Below are 23,134 nucleotides of genomic sequence, written 5' to 3'. Positions count from 1 at the left end.
TATTAATGTAATACATGAAAGTGCGAGTGTCTTGCCTGTTGAAATGATCATTTCAATAAAAGAGGAAGTAGAATATATTTAATGGTTAGTGGAAAGGGAATGGAAATGTAATTAACAAAACAATTAAAATTTGTACGTCTTATTAAATTAATTTTGTGATAGACTGGAATTTTCGACAACAATATGTATGTCGTATGTGCATGTGTATAATATTGAGTGATTGCTGAATAAGTATGAAAGAATAATAGAAAAATTAATACCGGTTGTACCGGTCATCCAGAACCTTGACTAAAGTTAAGATATTTATTTCCTTGAAATATTTTTGTTTTTCAAGCATACAAATATCTACTACTACACAACACTCCTCATTTGTTTACGTTACATAATATAAATAATAGCGCAAATATATTTCTGTTTAAACTGTACGTTTGGATATTTATTAATAGTGGTCTGCACTGTACTTTCGTACTTATCTCAAAGAATCTACTTAGTGAAATGAAATCAATTGAAAATAAATTAACCTTTATTTTAATAAGATTTGTTGGCATCCTAAAGGTTTCATTTTGATATATGGTTATCTATCGCATGTTCCTACTTTATTTCCTCAATCTTCGAACGAACGAAAAAGTAATTCAACGAATAAATAACAAAATACTTTACTTATTATTTAGATTTATAGGCTTTTTTTATAATACTATATAGACTAGCTGTGCTCTGCAGGCATTCATTTGATCGTAAGATGAAGTTCTTTAGCCTAAACCTTTCTCCTGTAAATTGACTTTAAATTTTTTTCTATTGAAACCACTAATTTGACCGCGTTTAACAAAGCATGCAGAGAAAAAACTCTTCTTTATTAAGGATAAATTTTAGTCATTAACCTGAGGGAAAATTTAAAACCATGAGTTGTCGTGATTATTAAAATAAAGTCTCTTAAATTTTCATTTTAATAATTGATTACGAAACCTTATTTATAAGAATAAAGATATTTTATCAAGATAAGAAACATTTATTACAAATTATAAAATCTTTCCCTTATGTAATATTAGTGTATGTATAACCACGTGGACAAATAGCTGTAAAGGTACTGTATTTTTTTTTATCATATAATTACTATTAATCAGAAGAATGTTAAGTTTTCTTGTTAAAGTTTTCTCTCAAAGAGAATTCACAAAAATATTATATGAAATATAGCTTACGCCGAATTAAGTGAAATTATATGTTTTAATATAACGCCTACTAAGTTGCTTTTAGCAATTAATGTACTTAGTCAACTCGATGTGTTTACTAAATAGTTTATCTTTTAAATTATCAAATGTTTGGAACATAGCATTCGATTCTCAAGCTTCTTCCCGACTGTGAAATAATAGATTTTTCTTTGTATGTGCTCTATAGTACTCTAATGTGTGGTGGTTAACCAGAATGAGATAATAACTGAAGTTTGTTGAGGAAATACAGTTTTATGAATGTGTTTTAAGTACAAAATCTAAAATGCTCGTGTCATGGGAATACGAGGTACTGGTAAATTAGGGCTATTGTAAATATAAAAAGTAGTTTTTCCTCTTTAATGAACTGTAAAAACAAAATATTAACTACCACTCGATTTGAATAATGAAGATATCAAAAAAAAATTTAATCATATTATAAACTGCAATTAATTTAATTTTTTATTCAAATGAAACTCCTTTACCTTTTCTATTTTTATTTTTTACTCTTTAACATAAATAGCATTTATTTTTAAAATTAATTAAAGTTACAGTTACAAACGTATTTAAGTATATATCGCACAAATAATAAATATAAAATAGTTTCTTCATTTTACCTAGTACGGTTACGTATGTAGCGCCGATGACTTATCTAAAAGTAATATGAAAAGCGTTTGGGTTTTTTGGTTCCTTTATTTCAATTAATTAGAGTAACAAAATTTGGGATGAACGATCGACGTCAGGCTGAAGCGAAGTAAAGACACTGCTGCGATAGGGCGGGCCACGGCGTAGAGCATCCATCCCGGACATCCTTTGTAGCAAGATGGCGCCAGCAAACATTTTGTCTGCTGTCACTATCTATCGGAACTCAAACATCACTTATCGAACGACTAGGCTTAACCCGACCGGAATTGTGCCCCGCGATGTTGGTGAGAAATGCTGATGAGGCGGGGCTAAAAAAGAGGTCGCTCACTCTGTGCTGAGTGCGCGCGACTCTTGCACTAAGTAAACTTGTGAGCCAGGTACGGTGGAGGTGGTAACAAAGGTGCGGTGTTTGGCGCGGATGAGAGAAAGGTTGCTCTCAGCAGTGTCGGCACGGTCTTCAGCAGCTTCAAGTTCACGCTGGAATCGTCGGACTCTTGTGACACTCTGTTGAGACATACCCTCCTGAAAAAAAAAAATATTATTTTAATTTCAATATAGTTCTATGGAATAGATTAATATTTTTTATATATGTGGTGGCGTGTTTAGCTACTTTAGTATTTTCTCTTTACCTGTTCAGTCAACTGCCTCTTGTAGATGTTGACCTTCTGGCTGCATTTCTCCAGAGAGTCTTGAAGAAGAGTGATGTTCTTCTGGTCCTCTTCACATTGGATCATGATCTCCTTGACTTGACGTTCCTTCTTGCGCAGAATTTTGATGGTCTCGGCGTGTCTCCTCTTCTCCTCATCCAGTTCAAGTTCCATATCCTTGAGGCGAGCCTCCAGCTTGCTGATGATACGCTTGCCACCGACAATGGCGTTAGCTTCAACTTCTTCCAAGCGAACAGATATGTTCTAAAAATAAATATTAGTCATTATTTTGTTTATACCTTATTAGGTTAGACAGTTACGGATAATAAACTTTCCATGTTTTTTATTTACTTTTAAAATACACAACATTGTGGCGTTGTTTAGATTTTCTTATGGATGATATATTTGTGATTATTTTCGTTTTAGTAAATATGTTCTTACGTCAAACTCAAACTCAATTAACTTTATTCACACGGGTAGCCAAGTACACTTATGAACGTAAACAGAAAAAATGAGAAATTGGCAAGAAACTCTCCGCCACTCTTTTTAACCTCCAAGTTTTGAGTCAGACAAATTGTTTTAACTTTAGCATATCGATGCCCAGTATTCATAATATCATTTATATAAACGTCAAATGTAATCAAAAGTTTTATTGATTGATTCAACGAGAGTTTTGAATTTATTCAGTAATAATTATCTAAATTCGCTTGGGGAATGCTTCGCTTTCGCACGTCATGCAACATATGTTCGATTACGCGAGGCTTTAAACGGCACTCATTGAGTTTGACTTACAACATAGTATATTCAACATAGAGTAGAATTACAGATTAGAAACACTATTATAACACCTTACCTTGACTTCAATTTCAAGAGACTTCTTGATAGTCTCGATCTTAACGATTCTCTCTTGCTCTTCGTGCAAGTGCTCAACGGTGTGCTTCAGCTCGGTCTGGAAGAGTAAAATAAACGTTAAGATTCAACATTGACAAAAAAATAATGTTTTACAATGCCACAAATTTAGTGTAATATATCAAGATAAAAGAAATATAGACCTGCACGCGCTGGTAACGTTCATCAGCGATGCGCAACTCCTTGGTGATTTCATCGTAGTCAGCGGCAACAACGGCCAATTCTTGCTCAATCTTGGCTCTGCTGCTAGACAGGTTGACGTTGATGACAGTCAATTCGTTGATGCGTGTCTGGGCTTCTTCAAAGGATTGTTCGACAGTGCGCTTAGCACGTAGGGCCTTTAATAAATAAATCAAAATGTTTATTACTCCCCAAACTAAATTAACATATCAACAAACAAAAAAATAGAATTATAGTGTAATGTTCTTCTGTTACCTGTTCGTAATTGCCACGGATTTCTTCGACCTCACCAGTAAGAGATTGAATTCTACGTTGGGCAACACCGTATTGGTCAAGAGTGACTTGCAACTGCCTTTGAATCTCGTCATAGTGGGTTTGAATCTCAGTCAGCTAAAAGACAATAACGACATAATTAATATTTTTCAAATATACTGTGTTTGTATCACCAAATATTTGGTTATTTGTTTTAAATTAGCACCTGCAGAGATTGCTTCTTGATGGTCTTCTGTAGATCAATGTTGGTCTTGTTGGCAACATCAAGAGATAGCTCTAGTTCAGTGATCTGGATCTGCAGCTTCTTCTTGATACGGATGACCTCGGTCTTGAGCTTGGTTTCAGCTTCAACGACACGAGCGTTCAGCTGTTCAATCTCAATGCTGGTCTGCTTGCTGTAGAACAAAAAACGTAATTCACAACTGCACTCTTAGTTCACTAAATTATTGACTATGTTACCTGCTATGAGCTAAAAGACTCATATCTAGTTTATCAAATTGTTTTATAGTTTCTTTTATTTCATTTAGTTTTTCGATATATTCGATATTAATACTCGGAATTTCAGTTTCGACTTGGACAACACACACTTTAGGAGATATATCATTATATGTTCTTATAGATTTTATCTTAAAATCGGTACTTAAGTTTTCCGTTAAATCTAAAGCTTGGGGACGCTTTAATACAAAAGATTTTGATTTTCCCCATTCGCCATTAATCGTATTCTTGTCCTTTAAGTTTTTTTTCATCACTGTGCTTACATTCTGCATACTTTCATCAAATAAAGTTTTTGCAATAGCATTAGCAGATTTGCCCCTATATATTTTAGCCTTTGATTTAAGATCCGCTTCAATGTCAGTTGTAGAGTGCAGATTAGCTAGCTGTCTTTCAAATTCTTTCAGCGGTTTAGTTTTCCTTTCAACTTTTATATTTTCTCTATGTTCCTTCTTCTTTTTAGTTTTTAATGTAATACTTTCAGATTCAACGTGTTTTGTTATATTAGCTGCAGCTGCTGTTGCAATAACTGAAAATGGTGATCTTTTTCCAACACTTACTGAGTTGAGATCTCTCTTGGCCTTTGCTGCTACGTTCTGGGATATTTGTCTTAAATCGTGTTCAGAATATGTTTTCACTGGTTTGTTGAATCTATACTTTTCCAGGCCCCTTTCATTATTCCAGGGCAAATGTGGTGGCTTGACGGATTCCCCTTGCTGTTTTGCATTAATGTAGTCAATCATAGGTTGATAGAAATTTATTCCGTATCCATAATTATCTTCATATATTGCAGTCGGAGGTTTCGTCCATTTATAATCCACTTTGACTGGCGGCATAGTTGGCTATACAATAATTATTTGCAATACCAAGAGATGATTCCTTTCTTCGACTAAGATCAATAATTACTGCCGTCGATTGAACAAATTTGCAGATGCAAAAAGTATTGCCAACCACCATATTTGCGTAGCGCTGAGATTAGCCAACTAGAGATGTCTCTAAATTTAGATTGGAAACTTGCCAATTTGTAAATATTATTTCCTAATGAAAGCTTGTTCATTTTGCATAGAACACCGCATATAAATAATTTAAAATCAATCTATAAATAGATCCGAGCGGTTTATTCTGTTTAATTGAAATTGAGTTCTAGATAGATTGAGACGTTACGTATAGATCTTTTCATTAAGCTAAGAAAACGGATACCAAAATTAAGCTAAAAAATACATTTATTCGAAAACTGTATAGTATACGAATTTACAATACATACCGAATGGATTCGATTTCCTCATCCTTCTCCTGGAGGCGGCGCTCAGCCTCATGGCGGAATTGGCCAAGATCAGAGGCCAACCTTTGGGCCCGCTGCTCTTCAGCTTTACGGCCCTAAAAATATATAAACTAAATCTTTAGACTAATTACTCTAAGCAGGTATTTATCTTGAATAATGCGATATAAAGAAATCATTATAATTTACGTTTTATTAAAGCAACGTACTAAATTCCCTAATATTCTTTTTACCCGCTTAATTTACATTCAGAGTTCAAGTGATTTTCAACTATTTGCAAATTTGAAAGGACATTTTTATAGGTAATATTTAATTTGTCTTTCTGAGAATGTCTTTGGTACAGTCTCTTTAAACCCACGCGTATTTCTAAAGAACACGAGCAAGTGTACTTTGCTTTAATTAATTACAAGTTGCCAACATTTCTCTATCGTCAATTCTAATTAATAGATTCTTGTGTTTAATTTGTTTCTGATGACATCATGTTGTAATGTGTTTAATTATCGTTGTCTATTCTCATACACCTGCTTAGTTGAATGTATATATATTACGTGTATAAACGTTAGCTAAACCTAAAACACGATTTCTGCTTAACCATTGACACTAGCCAAATTATTTCCGGAAACGTTACCCTATTTACTCGAGCCCGGCAACTGTGTACCTTGTTGCATTGTATTTTTAAACGTATATACTCACAGCCTCAGCCTCCTTGTATGCAGCAGTGAGTTCCTCTCGCTCGTTCTCAAGACGGCGCAGCTCGATCTCGAGCTCGTGAAGACGGCGGGTCAACTCCGTAACAGTGGCGCGGGTGTCGTGCAATTCATCTGAAAAAATAAATAAGGTGTCTTCAGTGCTTTTATAAATAATTCTTACTTTAATGTGACCACAAAGTTTTGAGATTTTGTATATTGTCTATGTACCTATCTAGGTGTTAAAAAAACTAAATTTAATGTTCAGTTATTTGTTTTTTTTAATAGTACTCTATTTCCCTAAAATTGTGTCCAGGGACTTTTTCTATCTCACAAATTTTTACTCTCTCTAAATTCTACTTCTACAAGATACAAGACATTATTACAATAAAGTAGTTCTCGAATGGTGTGTTATGCGTCTTGCGAGATACGCCCCGGCTACATCGGTAAAACATTTTTTTGTTTACAATATTCATGGGCGAGCCGGGAAGCAATTCTTCGCGAGACCCGCTCTTTCAGTTTTCTTTGTCGCCTTTATAAATTTAATGTTTTTTTCCGCAAAACCGTTTCAGGAACGGCTTGTGCTTTATTAAGATATCCTGAAGGCCGTTACGGTCTACAGTCATCTGTATTTGTTGCTCTAGTTCGTGATTGTACGGTGCGAATATAGTGCAATTTATAAGCACCTGTTCTACAGTTTGTTCGCCATGTTCAGTTATTTACATGAGGTAAGTTCACTCTTAATAAACGTCTATGTGAAATTCTAGATTGGTATTGTGTATATTGATTTAGTTTTTATTTATTTTTTTAGATATTGTATATAATAGTGCAAAAACATGCAAATACTTGTAACACCTACCACCCAGCTTCTTGTTCTCGCGACCAAGAGAATCTTTCTGTTCGCGGGTCTTGTCGAGCTCATGGCTGATGCGTTGAATCTCGGTCTGCTTAGTGCGGAGGTCTCGCTGGCTCTGCTCGTACAACTGTACTGTCTCTTCTAGCCTGGACTTGATCTCGATATTCACACGCTCAAGTTGGTCAGTTCTCTTTTGTAACTCCCGAGCAGTTCCGTTGGCCTTCTCTAAGTCGATTATGAGCACTTCAACCTGGGATAGTAATTTTTTATCAGTCACAATTATTTATATGTGGTAGCATTTACGATGAATAATAAATTATAATATTTCCTTATATTCAATATAAAAGGAGATATTTATTTCCATTTCATACCTCACTCTGAAGACGAGATTTCTGCTTCTCAACGCTGCTGATCTTGGCAATGAGAGTCTCGATTTGTTCTTCTTGCTCCTGAATGCGGATGGAGTACTTGCGACGGATCTCTTCAATCTCTTCGGCTCTAGCAGCGGCCTCAGCCTCAAACTTAGATCTCCAGTGCTGTACTTCGCCACTGGCCTTCACAAGCTGACGTTCAAGGTCCAAACGAGCCTCAGATTCCTCTTCTAGTTGCACGCGGACGGATTCCAAGTCGATTTCAACCTATCAAAAAATATTGTCATTAGTCCCGTTCTTTTAATTTAAAAAATATGATGGAATTGTATTGGTACATACTTGGTGAAGGTTGGCTTCAAGAATAGAGCGCCTTCTCTCATCATCTTCGAGCCTGCGACGCGCGTCCTCGAGCTGGCTGATAACCTGGCTCTTAAGGTACAATACGTTTTCGATGTTCACCTAAAATACGAAAATTTTTGTTAAATTTTTTTTACACATTTTACGACACAATTTAAGCATATATAGTAAATTTTTTACCTTAAGGTCCTGAACTTCCTTGACGAGCTCAACGTTCTCCTGAGACAGGCGCTGCTTGTGCGACGTAATGTCGACAATGGTGCGGTTAAGTTCTTCAATTCTTACATGAAGTTCGCTGACGGTGATTTCCAGCCTTTCACATGACTTAGAGATTGTGATCTTTTCCTTGGTTATGTTCTCCACTTGTGCCAACAGCTCGTATACTTCAGCCTGGAACTTAGACTTCTCTTTCTCGGCCCTGTTGACAATGAAACGAAAATGCAACCAATGGCACAGCTATGTCAAGAATGTGATACAAGATGGATAATAGAAAGTATAATGGTGTACAGCACAGCTTTACATGAAAACAAATAGTTCGCAGTCGCCCTTAAGTAAAACTATACTAAGTATGAGTTAGTAGATGACCATACAATGCAAAATGAACTGTGAATAAATGGTTTGCCTTACCTGCTTTTGCTGTGTGTAAGTTTGTCAATCTGTTCCTGGAAGTCGACAACGATTTCCTGGTGCTTCTTCTTGAGTAAATGGGCTGTTTCCTCAGATTCAAGATGAACATCTTCTAGAAGCTTACGAAGCTTGGTTAGCTCCGTGTCTCGCTTTCTGTTGATCTCGAACTGAAACATGTAAACAGCAATTTCAAATTACGTGCCCACGTCTTATTTAAAATTGGGTACGAATTTGATTTTAAAAGCGACAATAGTTTATAATTAAAAATAAATAAATACATATCAATGATATAAAATAAACGTTAGTGTAAATAATTACTGTAAGTTATGTAAAACCTCTTGGCTATGTCGACATCATCATTAAGATGATAAAGATCTGGAAAAAAATAGTTAACAAACAAATTGTGGATAAGAAAATTCGCATATGCACATTTAAAACAAATCGCATGGCAAGTATAAAACTATGTATACAATTGACTAATATAATCAGGAATTAGTATCATCGAACGTCGATCCAGTTTTCACATTTTTAGCGTTTCAATTATTCTTTTTTTGTCCTCTAAACTTTTCATTGGTGAATGAGTTCTTCATATCATCGTGTTCTTATCAGGTTTCATTTATCCGATCCTCTTATTGTTTTTTGCTAAAATAACCTATAAAATAATAAATAAAAGTGAATAGTCTTATTACCTGACTCTCAGCTCCACCTTCAGCCTCCTCTAGCCTCTCCGAGAGCTGGATAACTTGCACGCTTAAGTCCGCCTTCTCTCTTTCAATCTGTAAATATTAATTTGATTGATTAAACATTATTCAATGGAAACTTTAAATAAACTTTAACAGCAATGTAAGAAACATCAGTAAGCTACAAAAGTTGTAAAATCTAAAACGATATTATTTATTGTTGGTTTTATTTAAAAATTCATATACCGGAATTATGTAATAATTAAATATTAAAAATAATTTATCAAAGATATAAGATTACATCTAGTTTATATTGTGTCACACATTATTAAAAATCAGTTAAAGTGTGCGTTCTTGAGTAATCCGGATATTTTAGGTGGTTATTTCCAAATCTATTATTGTATTTGAATATAGTGGCAATCTCAGCGAACAAACATCTTTTGGCCCAGTTTCAAAAGTGGGACCGAAGAGCGAAAAGTTGAAGTAGAGAATGCTTCATACTTGGGAGGCTAAATATACCACATAGCGTAAGACCGAGTAGCGACAAACCAGTAACCACAAGTCGCAAGCTATTCAACGGGCGCCCTCGGCGTGCGTAGCGCGTTATGAACGTGCTACGTGCAAAAATAGATTAGGCGGGCCTCGGCCGACGTACACAACTAAGATTTATAAAGGATCTATGATGAGATTTTATGTACATTTCATATATTTAACTTTCAAATTTATCTATATGACAACTTTTTAAACAGCTACGTTTTATTAAAAAATATATTAAGGCGAAGTTATTACTATAACATTTGTTTTGATATTTAATAAAGGGACTTATTTGTTATCTCAAATAAAATTTCATAACCTCTGTAAATTAAGGATTTTCTACTCCTGAATCTGAGCGAGCTAATTTTCGCTTATGTGAGGCTAAAGTTAGTGAATATTCATCACATTAGGTCATTACATAATTATGTTAGTAGCATGCTTAAAATAAAATATTCAGATTAATTATGCGAATTGACAATCCAAGGGCATTCCACAGGCATCGGCAGGTAAGGCGGAATATGTAGGGCGGCGGTATTAATAGAGGTATCGCGCGCCGTCCCGCCCACACCTGCGCCGGCGCGCCTGCTATGGCCGCGCCGATCACTCATATCACATTTCCCGCGTACTAAAACTTACCCTCTGACGTAGCTCCCTTTCGGATTCCAGGTCATCATGGATGAGACGTATCTTGTCCTGAAAAGAAACATATTCTATCATGTATCCGTAAACACTTCACAAACACTGCACTGTTCGAAGGGCCGGTACCTCCAGCCTGGAGAGAGCACTCAGGTCGGCGCTATACTCGATGTTAACGTCGGTGGTGCCGCCGCCGCTGCTGCGGTAGGTATACTTGGAAGTCTTCGCCACGGCGGACATTGTCGCTGGTTCGTCTCTCGGTCGGCAGTCGGCGCTACGTTACCGGTCGGGCACCGTTCGACTAGTGAGAGCGGGAGCGGGCTGCGTGCACGCACCAACCACTCCGCGCCTGCGCCCCGCTGCCCGGATCCCCACACCCCGCGCGCCGCCATCGCTGCTGCTCCAGGGCGGCCGCGGCGTGCCGGCTGGAGCTCACGGATCGTGTTACCACCCCCGCGCACCCCCCGTCGGCCTTTTATAGACACGCCCGCCTTAACGTCTTCGTACTTCTCTTTTATTTGTTTTGCCCAAAAAATTGGCAATTTCACTCTCATATCGCATGCGAGGTGTGGCGCCATACCAAACGAATGAAAAGTATCTTTGCATAGGACGGTCCCGTCTTGCTGAATTCTTGTCGGGATCTGGCACCGCCTTGATCTACACAGCTACACGATCTACATTAAATCGATTGAACTTAACAATGAACTTCTTGTACTTTTAAATCAATCACAAAAGCCTGGATCGAACGTTGAAGTTGTTTACAAACATCAATCAAAGTGTAGTTGGTGAGGATCACGTAACATTATAACTTTGAACCAAATGAATAAAGATTATTGGCATTTAACGCTTAAGTAACCTACATTCATATTCGTAGGATTTTAATCGTACATAGAGAACATTTTTCATGAATCATAGTCACGGTTTTATGCCATCCAGGTTACGAAAAATATAAGAAAAATACGTTTCAAGGTTAGGAATTATTAATTTGGTTTTGTTAAACCTTGTTAAGTTTGAATTATAAATATTTAACTGTCATTTCTGAAAATAATTGCCTATATTATCTTGCTATTTTGTGCCATAATTCTTTATAAAAGTATTAACATAATTTAAAAAATATCAACACCAAAGAACTTTCGAAGAAATTCTATAATGAAATCCATTATATTATTTAAAAATGAATATTCTAGGTATAATTGAAATGTCAAGTATATTTAAGAAAGCCAGAGATAACATGACTCATTATTTATCATTGCTCTATTTCAGATTCACGCAGTACATTCACGTAAAAAATACTCAAATATTATGAGTAACTGGGCGCATGGTCACGTTATTGTGTAAACTTATTTAGAACATAGTTGATAGTAATGTAAAACATATTTTTATATTATAAAAATTAGTATTTAAAAATTACATCCTTACTATCCGTGCAGAATAAAACTTCGCATACAAATAGTGGTAACGGACGTAATTTGTTATAGATGAATACTTTGTAAAACTCATAGTACTACCTCTATCAGTGACCGAAAATTTTGTTCGGACTTCTTTCAATAACAACACCTCTCTACTTCAAGTGTTTTTCAAAACAATGCGATTTATTGATAACTACCGTCTTTATTTCTTCTTCTCTATTTTTTATGCTATATCGTAGATACACCCGATGTATAAATGAAGAGTATTAAGACCTAGATTGTTACGACGTTTCACAGGACTTTGCGTTGGGGTTTTATAATAGAATTATGGATTTACTTTTTTCATCTCTTCAATTGTTTAGCGCAAAGGAAGAGAGGTAAAATAAAAATACGTCATGAAATAAAAGAAATATCCAGAACGAGGAAATGAAATTGTTATTACACAATTTTTTTTAAACAATTATATTCTTATATTCAATATAGGTCTTTTTAATTATGTTTTCAACTGTTCACATTCCTATTTCCAGGGGTGACGCAGGTGGATGCGATATTCGTTTATATTTGTGCACCTGTGAAGTAGACCAAATGTTTTCCGTGTACCTCTCGCCTCTCTTGCCGCGCCGCGATGAATCAGCGCGCAATTTTGAAATAATCGTCAGAAGTTTCACGAATGAAAATGCTCTAAGGATTTTATATGCTTTAGATAATTCATATATTTTAAAGCATACTGTACTACCATGGATTGTCGAGAGGTTTTTTTAAATAAATGGAATGTAAAACCAAACCTAACCTAACCTAACTCTAAATTATGTATAAAATATACATAATTTTTAAATAAAACACAATAGATATAATAACAGAGAAATACAATACATTATAATTTAAAATATTAAATCCATAAACTAAAATAGAAATGTCTAAACACCCAATACGCAAGAGATAGGCACCATTCACTTCAGATATATTTTCAAAGCTATTAGCTCTTCAGTGCAACTCGAAAAATATAACTGGTTATGACATCCTGGACCTCTGACTATTAGGTTAGTCTACATCTAACCTATCAGTCACGAAAAAAATCTCAACAAAAACGGGAAAGTGGACTCTCTTTTCAAATTAGGTGAATATCGCAATCGAAATACCAAAGCGTGAAATCAAACCGTTTTGTTGGTATTTTTACGTCACATAAATAACTGGGATTGTTGGCAGAGGCGGCGTTGACTCCTTTATGACTGTATCGGGTATAGAGTTTTAAATAACTTTAATGTCTGTTAAATTGTGACTAGCCTAATTTTCCCAATACATTGAAAATAATTATTTGGGTTTAGGAACAGGTATACAATTTTAACAGTTATCTAGAAGAAATAACCAAGATTGTCCCTACATTACGAGTATTCATGCTAAATATAGCGAATAAATATACCCTTGTGATAGAGTTTTAGATATCTTTGCTATAGTATGGTAGATACGCAAAACTTATAAACTTGAAATTATGTTCATTCAGTTCATAATTGTATCATATACACCATATACATTCTCTTGACACACTTTTGCAAGTGCATTTTTCTAGTTAGGCGATTGATTTGTGTAAGTAATTTTTTCAAACTTATAATAGTTAAAAACTGCCTCTTATATCCATAAACTACCAGTTATCATATTAAAGCAAGGTCGTGGGAAGGACGATAAGAATTTGCAAAAAAACTCTATTTTCAGGCCAAAAGTAATTTAGTTATACACCATGCTTGTCTGAAGCAATCATTACGCCTTACTCCACATCGTATTGAAATAATTATGGAGGAAGAAGATGAATTATGGACGGCTTCATTCCCCAGATACATACAAGACATATAGATACAAGTAACTATTTGTCAAAAAATTAATAGGATGTGTACCACAATATATACGGTTGAGACAGTTAATAAAACTACGTAATAACATTTTGGCAGAGTTCAACTATATCCAAGACAGTTAAATATTGTGAGCGTGTCCCGATAGTTTGAGTAATCAATTACTGTTGTACGTAGAGTTATCGTGTAAAACGTAATTACACATAGGCTACAAACTGCACTCATCTTTGCTGGAATACTAGAAAACAGTGATAAAAACTATACTGTACTTTTTACGCATAATAGCACTGGATAGAACCCGAGAGAACCATTCTAATACGGCCTTATATGAACTACCTGAGTGGGTATGGCTACCCAGTCTCTGAATAGCAGAGACAGTTGAGTTCTACTTACCCGTGCTACTTTGGAAGCCATGGGACAAAGGATCTGTTTATGCACACTCACACACACTCACACACTACAACCGCCATTTTAAGAGTTTATTTTTCATAAATTTTGATGATATATTCATATATATTCTGGCAATAAATAAATGTTTACCCGCCAACAGTAACGTTAAATGCTCTAAAAATTATCAGTGGAACAAACACATAAAACACATGTGTCGGCCCCATGATTACGGGACTTAGGATATATTATTGTAGTCTTATAGATGTGTACTCCTTAAAGGTGAGGTACGGATCGATTTAGACAATGCAGTAATCAAATATTAATCACGATTAGGGATCTTGGCAACTGTACTAAGTAAGAAATTAACTGTCAAAATGCTGTCACCTGAATAGAAGTGCATGGCACAAGTGCCTAGCTCACAACCAGCGCTCTAGATACCTAAATTTCGTAGTGAGTGGATATAAGAAATAGAAGATTACATTCTCTTATCACTCAATTATCGAAACAACCTTCTGTGCTTTTGACACTGAAACTTTTTACATACTTGGCTCGAACCCAGGACTTCTGTGACAATTGAAGGCAGTCGCTGTATGTTGAAGTTAATAGTACATATAAAAAATAACCGTCTAGAAGATAACTGTTTTTTTTATTGGTTTCTACTTTTTTCAATTGTTGTTGTGTAAAACTCACCATTTCCAATCTAAATGTCGCTGGCAATAATATTAAATTACAAAGTATTTAAATTAACCAGCTTTTTTTATATAGCGGGAAGAGCAGGGAGCCCTGAACGTTTCCCATTTTGGAGGCAAACATTTTGGGTGAGGCCAGCGCAGTGAGTGCGAGTGATTGCTCTTTTAAATTTCAGTTAATTATTGTATAAATTGCTTGCAAGTTAACGATGTTTTACGAGAAGAATACGGAAGTAATGTAAGTTATTATGTTTGGAAATAAAATCGATGTCAGGGTTTCATTTTACTCTTTATTGAAAAGTCAAATCAAAATAGTAAGTAAAAATATAGTTATTCATTTCGAAAACTATTCTCATGAATTAGATTTCATTAGATACTTATGTCGTGTAAAGTTTTTTAATAGCCCATTTTCAGCACAGCAATGGTTAAAATGTATTTTAATGTTTACACAATTCTGAAATCGCAAGTAGTTGAACAGTTGGCGGCCTGTTTTCAGTTTTCTAAATAACTGGCTAGGTAAAGGTGCGCCGCCTACGCAATACTATTTCTGAATCCGGTGGAATGTTGACTACGTTTCAGAATTTTGATAGTCTCAATAATCATAAGCTAACTTTAAAATTCAAATAAAATTAATTTAACTCACAAAACTAAATCAATTAATTTACACTGTTTAACTGTGATGAGGCAATTGATCATGCTGACAATTTTTAATGCCTTAAAATTTACAATAATACTATTTAATATTTTTACCCAACCATAGTTATTAATTAACCCAATAACATTATATTCATTAGTAAACTAAATATAGCAATTTTTCATAAATATATTGCTAATGTCAACATTTAATTACTGTTATTTTATGTGGGTTTTACACCTTCAAGAAGTACCGTTAAAATATCATTAAAAAACCAAATAATAACTCCTGCAATCCGTCAATTCGTCAAAGTAAAAAAAAAGTTTATATTAGTTAAAGATCAAACTGAAACATTCTGTTCTAGTTTTCTTGAGTTATTAACGGATGGCTGCTGTAAGAAAACAAACTAATATATATACTGTAATATCTATAGTATACTTTATAAAATGTGTATTTAAAGTAACAAAAAGTGAAATATGGAGGGTTTCTCTTGTATATAGTCTATTTCTCAAAGTAGAAAGTTAATATGTAATATGAATTTGTGTAATTTCAAATAGATAAAGAGTTAAATATCAAAATTTCATTATAAACATCGTTGCAATTATTCTTGACAAGGTTCTACTAATAAATACATTAAAAATGGGCTGCATCCTCACTTTCGAGTGTTCCACAACTGAAATGTTTCGCAATGTACGAATAAGCGTGGGCGCATGACATCGGCCTTGCATAGACTGTTAATCTCAGATATTCCATGTACCGGAATTTCTCTAAAATATTCTACTTTTAAGTCAACATCTAAAAGAATACTGTGCATTGTTAAACTATATTCTCGATATTCTAAACAGAGGTATGTAAATGTATTTAGACTTTAAAAGCTTTGATATAAACAGTATAACTGGGATACCTAGGATATTCAACAGTAAGAGAGTGTGGCTGCGCCACGTAAAGTCTAGATCTAGTCATTGAGTATTTGGATTGACTCACGGACTCCTACCCTTACTATTCCTATCCTTTTCTTTCACATAAAAGAATTCGCGCGGAAAGGTAATGCAATTGTACAAATAATACTTGTCTCACTATAATCGAGTGAAACGCACAATTAGGTCACGCCTCAAGTAAGTGGCTCAAGTTTGCGTTATTTTATTTTACGCGCGGTATTTCCCAATACATAAACACATCGCATCGATAAGAGAACAGACCATCTTCTTAAAACAGCAGCGCAATATGAAACGTATAGAAAATTTGGATGGATTTCACATACCTCTTATTGTTACTCTTCCGTATTATTCCATAGCATTGAGAACTCCCTTTTACCGTGTGTCAACCAACAACTCAACGCTCCGCATACATACCACTTTCTCACAACAGTTATACCGTGCTAGATTGGGACGTGGGTTATGTCGCTAATACTAACCCTTATCCCTACGACTATGTCCAAAAATAAGAATATATTTTTTTAAATACTAAATTCTTATATTAAACTCTATTTTTGACTTGGTTAATCCAAAAAACTAACAGTATCAACTGTATATCTAGGAAAATGATCATGGAATAATAAGATACGAGAATCTCAAGACTGCAGAAACTTACTAGAAGACTATCTTGAAGGTTGGAGATATATGTTGTGATCTCCACTTAACAGAAGACGCATGTACGAAGTCGCTATTCTTTGCCGTCGTTAAACTCTGGTAAATTGGTCGACAGGTAAGCACATAACCGAAAAGCTTTAAATAACAGAGCAACTACTCGCACAGATGATTAATTGATTAGTTAATAATTACTATACAATTTCAACTACAAACAATTTATTCTAGTTATAAGTATTAATATATTACTATACAGTAAATGCTCAGCTAATCAGGCATTTTTTACTTCACACCTTCTTTTCAGGTTTGATAAGCGGATAAACAATGTGTTAGGTTAGTTTAATTTCGAACTAATGGGAACAGGCACCCCTGGTCTAACACGAGTATGGTGGTAAAGTACTGAACGGAGCTCCCTAACCGCGCTTACTAATTATCTTAATAATGAAGGTGTTATAACTGTAGAGGAGTATGGAGGCTGAAAACTACGTCCCATAGAGTGCTTTGATTTAAATTCTGTTTGTTCAACAGTCTGTGGTTAAATTTTGCATGTTTTTGTTATAAGACAGGTACAGACAGTACATCTTAAGACTAATTTTAATGTATTATTTTTAAAATATATAAAAATTACAACTGGGACAAGAGGGAAAAACAAAAATCATTTATATTATATTTTTTTTAATACCACCCTAATGCTATAAGAATTTCGCATATTTATTTAATTTGTAGTAGGTTGTGGAGAAATGACGACAGTATGACATGTAATACTGTTTATGTTTGGCCATCTTAAAGGGAGTTTCACCATGGTGCCGTCGGCATGTTGAATTTGTACTTAGAGGTCACCACAGGGACAAACACATTGATAGCGCGATCTAGGCCTCACAACCTACGATGACGTCATCGTGCTTTTAGAATTATTTGAGTAATACTGCAATAAAAACGACAAAACAGCACTATTAAGATAATATAAAATCAAGATTTTACAATTCATGACTTCTGAAAGGTGTCTAATATAAATGTAATGACAAAAATTGTAGTTTATTTTTTAGAAAAAGTAATAAATTTATATTTGACTGCCTCTGACTTTGACGTTCATTCATCTCGGGTTCGATTCCCAGACCCTCAGAGTATTTTGATAAATATCTTGAGATTTCATAATAGAGAGTGCACTTGTCACACTATGGACACACTTATTGCACTATAACATCTCCTAATTACATGGCAAGTCTCAATAGATATATGCCGCGCTGTCCGAGCCTGGATAACATTACCGAGAAAACCTGGCAAGGAAGAGGATACTTATTATAAGATCGTGCCAAGCGCCGATTCACACTTGTTCTATATTACGTAGTTGACTCATGCTGATATTAATAACTTTGTTTAACAAGAATAGATATATTGTTCATTCTTAATGAATTCCAGGTTATGAAAAATAACATTCTATATAATCCGTGCCGTAATTTAATAAGTCTATAAACGACTAAATTCAAATTAGTGTCGCTCATCAAGTTTCTTTATCGGTCTAAAGCTCAAATCAAATGATTTCGATTTTGATCTAATTTGACATTCGAAACAATCAGTCGTTTACCAGATTTTTGTGTATTTTCAATCTCGTCCGTCTGCGGACTGAACTGTTGCTGATGATAAACGATGTGTTAGGTTAGTTTAGTTAACCGTAAGGGTGCCAAAACAGACGTCTCCGGTCTTTCACGAGTGTGGTGGTAGAGAACTGAACGGAGCTCCCTAATCGCGCTTTCTAATCATGTTAATAATGAAGGTGTTATGTTGATGTGAAATGATTCAAATGGGGTAGAAGAATGATGTTAAATTCAGACGTATTTTTAGGATATCGACTGAAAGGAATCTTTCTAAGGCTGGCAATCATCATGGCTAACTTAATCTTGGATGTTCCACTTTTGAACAATCACTTGGTGCTTTGACCGAACCATTGTCGATTATTCTATAACCAAGACGTGAAATGGCAGCCAAGTGTCCTTTTACCTTTTTAAATCTTTAAAACTCCTGGTCTATTTGTCTTTACTAAACTTTCTAAACTTTCATAGTCAAATTGATCCATTCACTTCTATACGATGCATAAGACTGTGGCTAGATTAAAAGGTTTCACAGGCGTTGGCATGGCGCTGCAATGTCTTCTTTTACCTGCAACTTTGCCTAGGGAGGTCATACTTTTAGTATTATCTTCGTACGACACGAATTACGAGTACGAATGTTTTTTTAATGTAAGAGACAAACAGGCAGGAGGCTTGCCTGATGTTAAGTGACACCGCCGCCCATGGATACTCACATAGCCAGAAGGCTCGCAAGTGCGTTGCTTGCCTTCAAGATACGCATGGTACGCTCTTTTCTTGAAGGACTTTCTCTAAGTCGAATGGGTTCGAAAATACTTCAGTGGGCAGCTGGTTCCACATAGTGGTGGTGGGTGGCAAAAAATGCCTTAGAAAACGCTCAGTTGTGGAACAACGGACGTCGAGGTGTTACGGATGGTATTTTGTATTTTGCCTTGACGTCCGATAATAAGACTCAGATGCAGGTATTAGACCGAACAACTCCTCTGAACACTCCCGAACAAATTAAATATATTTTGAAACTATGTATTACAAAAAGTAATTTGCAGAATTCTTTTCTTATTATTTTACATAAATAATATAAATTATTGCCACATTGTGTATTAAACTAGATAAATTTACTTTATATACAAACATAGTAAAAACGTTCACGTTTCCTTCAAATTCTTTCTAAAATCAAGTAGGAATAAACAAATTCTTTTATATGCACTTATATTATATATTTATATTAGTGTATAAAATTGAGTAGTAACTGCAGATGTAAAGTTATGTCCAATACGTGTTATTAATTTGATTTTAAATTTCGAACGTGTATTTCCCTATAGCGCAGCTGAACAAATAAAAATTAAGATGTTCATTTTGTATGAATTAAATATACGTAATTGATGCACAATCACCTGTCTGTATATTAAAACGTAATTAAATTTAAATTTTCTCTAATATTATGTATTAAAGTAAATGAAAAAATAAAAATGATTGTAATTGTATAAAAACGAAACAAAATAATTAATAAATCCTCTTGACAATGTTTGGATATCTATAGCAGCTACCCTGACACTTTTAAAATTTACAAATCGATATTTATTTTTCTCTTCGTGTTATATAATATACGTATATATATACGTGCTTGTAATATTAAATTTTATTTTATTTTTCTTTAATGTACCATTTATAAGTAGCAAGCTTTTGTAAATAAGATAGTTCAGTTAACTTTTGTTGTAATTATTGCTTACTTACGCTATATTTCACACAATAATTGCAAAAGCACTATTTGCTTTTAAATTATTGACAGGCGCTTATTTGTAACATAAGTTGTAGAATGTAATGCACTTGTATCTAATCTCCATCAACTCTATGGTGATAAAAAATACAACTAAATTTTATTACAATTAGAATATTGCATTAAATTAATCTTAATTTGTTCATTATGTAAGTTAGTCGGTGACTCGAGTACGAATTGTATTGTAATTTCTAATAAAATACATACAGGCTTAATAGTACCCTATATATTATAAATATATAAAAATGAATTGCTCTTCATTTGTTTTTAAAACTCTAAAACTCATCTCAACTCAATTACTGGACTGATTCGGCTGATAATAATCTTGAAATATGTAAAAAATTGTTCCTGTCTGTGAAATATTTGACGTCATACTCGTAGAAAAATAAATGGTTATTTAGTTCTCATATATGTATTTATAGATGCCTTTAGACAGCTGAAGGTGGTTTTAGGGTTTCATAGATATAGTATGACATCTCTTTGGTTCGCAATAAAAATATTGTATACAGTATTAAATTTTTATACAAATATTAGGTCCTTACATATGAAATTGGCGTACTTCGTACTGGCCACTTTAATCACGATGTTCTTGTCTTTGGTAAGGAATTCCAAATTCAAATTTGTACAGCTATTTGCTCATGTATTTGTATCGTCACTCATTTTACAAAATGGAAAACTTAAAGTATCGCATTATTTACGAGTACGAGTTCCGCCGTGGCACTAGAGCCGCGGAAACGACTCGAAGGGTGAATGAAGTGTATGGCGGTCATGTTGCAAAAGAAAACACAGTTCGTTTTTGGTTCCAACGATTTCATTCTGGAAATTTCGACCTGCAGAACAAGCCCCGAGGACGGCCTGAGACCCAAGTTGATAATGAAGTTGAGAATGAAGGCTACTGTGGAAGCGGATCCATCGCAAACCACGTCCGAGTTAGCTGCAGGCTGCGGTGTTAGTGATAAAACTGTTTTAATTCACTTGAAGCAAATTGGGAAGATTAAAAAGCTTGAAAGGTGGGTACCTCACGAATTGACTGAAGCAAACCGGCAAACGCGCGTAGACTGCTGCGTTACATTACTAAACCGGCACAATGATGAAGGTATTTTAAACCGAATCATTACCAGTGATGAAAAATGGATTCTTTACGATAATCGGAAGCGCTCAGCGCAATGGTCAGATCCTGGCCAGCCAGCCAAATCCTGCCCCAAGCGAAAATTAACCCCAAAAAAGTTACTTGTAAGCGTTTGGTGAACTAGTGCCGGTATTGTTCATTGCAGATTTCTCAAATCTCACACTATTACGGCTGATGTCTATTGTCAGCAATTGCAAACCATGATGGAAAAGTTAGCGGCTAAACAACCTAGGCTGGTCAATCGCTCCACGCCACTGCTACTTCACGACAACGCTAGACCAAACACTGCACAACAGACGGCTTCCAAATTAGAAGAGCTTCAATTGGAATGTCTAAGACATCCTCCGTACTCCCCGGACCTTGCTCCAACAGATTACCATTTTTTTCGAAATTTGCACAACTTCTTGCAAGGGAAAAACATTTAACTCTGATGGGACAGTCAAAATCGCCTTCACAGATTTTATTGATTCCCGTCCGACTGTTTTTTTTTAGTAAAGGGATCAATGAACTACATATGACAAAAGTGCATAGAAAACAATGGTTCATACTTTGATTAATTAAATATATTATATTTAAAAATATTCGACTTTTTGTTCCTCCCATACAAAACGCCAATTTTATATGTAAGGACCTAATATATCTAGGTGAAACGAAATTCACCATATTTATAGTAGTTAATATTAAACTTTTGTTTTCTATTAAAATATTAAATAATACATGTATTTGTAATAATAATTTATTAACTGCCACTAGATTGTTGCGTCAATATCAAAAGTTCCTACTCGTGATGACACATATTAAATTAAATTAAGCATATATATAAACGTCCTTTATTACATCCTTTATTAAATCCCTTATAATAAAAACAGCTGATGACGACGTATATCTCGTATGTATATACATATTAAGTTTCTCATGTAAATAAAATACATTTTTTTGTAAATATAGTTCTTAGGAAATAAAGTTCTTGAAACATTAAACATTTTTTCTGCATGTATGTCAAAACTTAAAGTGTTGAATCTTAATTTTACCCTAATACTGCGTAGGCCAGTATTAAGTCTGGACCAAATTGGGAGAAGCGAAGGACTGACGGGAGTCGCTCCGTTGGCTCATAAGTATTTTTAAAAGGTAAAAATACTATAATTATAAAGGTAACCAATGTTGTAGTTTTATTGCGATATTTTGCATTATATTTTAATCGTTACCTGTGGTTTTATTTATTTTATAGGTGTTGCGCGGCTGAAGGTTCGTAAAAATTCAAATCAGTTCCCTTGAGATTGTAGGCGTAACCACGTGTTTCGCAGACATTATCCTGAGATCCTTTGTAATGGAATTGCCGGTATACCATGCGAATGAATGCCTTCTTTTATCCCGGCAGAGATGCAAGTGCGTCCCTTGCCCCCGCGCCGTACTTCATACCCCTCCCCCACCTGAAGGCTTACCTGCGCTAACGCCACCGCACCGGTTTACAATACAGCCTTAAACCGCTACTGTCCGTCAATGATTATAGAAATCAGATGTACCATGAAGGACTACACTCTCACGGACTACAATTAATTCTTTTGTTCTAATACTATTATAGTGGTATAGACATAGTGTTACGTGAAATAAGAAATTTTAACATATTTAGGATTAGTTATTTATTGTAAGATAACAGTGATACTTTTTTGAGATAATTAACTTAAACATATCATGTCTGCTTTTAGAAATTATTGA

General features: G+C 34.7%; 1 protein-coding gene across 2 annotated transcripts; it reads right to left on the bottom strand.

Moving 5' to 3' along the window:
- Positions 1-1,682: 1,682 nt before the first annotated feature.
- Positions 1,683-10,696, bottom strand: LOC123718629 (paramyosin, long form). Of its 2 annotated transcripts, XM_045675300.1 has the most exons (16): positions 10,504-10,696; positions 10,375-10,431; positions 9,214-9,300; positions 8,525-8,691; positions 8,078-8,315; positions 7,880-7,999; positions 7,541-7,807; positions 7,173-7,419; positions 6,321-6,448; positions 5,613-5,725; positions 4,062-4,251; positions 3,839-3,973; positions 3,547-3,741; positions 3,348-3,443; positions 2,477-2,758; positions 1,683-2,369 (listed from the first exon to the last, which is right to left on the bottom strand). In XM_045675300.1, exons 1-16 carry the CDS (start codon positions 10,612-10,614, stop codon positions 2,172-2,174), a joined length of 2,631 nt encoding a protein of 876 aa, XP_045531256.1. In that variant the 5' UTR covers positions 10,615-10,696; the 3' UTR covers positions 1,683-2,171. The 2 variants fall into 2 exon arrangements, with proteins under 2 accessions (XP_045531256.1, XP_045531257.1); XM_045675301.1 differs by lacking the exons at positions 5,613-5,725; positions 6,321-6,448; positions 7,173-7,419; ... (5 more) ...; positions 10,375-10,431; positions 10,504-10,696 and adding an exon at positions 4,316-5,237.
- Positions 10,697-23,134: the final 12,438 nt, after the last annotated feature.

This window comes from Pieris brassicae, chromosome Z (assembly GCF_905147105.1).
Source record: "Pieris brassicae chromosome Z, ilPieBrab1.1, whole genome shotgun sequence".
In the NCBI taxonomy this organism is placed as follows: domain Eukaryota; kingdom Metazoa; phylum Arthropoda; class Insecta; order Lepidoptera; family Pieridae; genus Pieris; species Pieris brassicae.
The sequence above is the reverse complement of the archived record's forward strand: the minus strand, read 5'-3'. Positions and strand labels throughout refer to the sequence as shown.

What these genes read in the sequence shown, in the direction of transcription:
- LOC123718629 (XM_045675300.1), bottom strand. Translation starts at nt 10,614, where the DNA reads ATGTCCGCCGTGGCGAAGACTTCCAAGTATACCTACCGCAGCAGCGGC. An exon ending in TCAAGAAGCAATCTCTGCAG is followed by an intron (nt 3,974 to 4,061) that starts GTGCTAATTTAA and finishes ATTGTCTTTTAG; the next exon opens with CTGACTGAGATTCAAACCCA. An exon ending in AACGTTACCAGCGCGTGCAG is followed by an intron (nt 3,444 to 3,546) that starts GTCTATATTTCT and finishes TTACTCTTCCAG; the next exon opens with ACCGAGCTGAAGCACACCGT.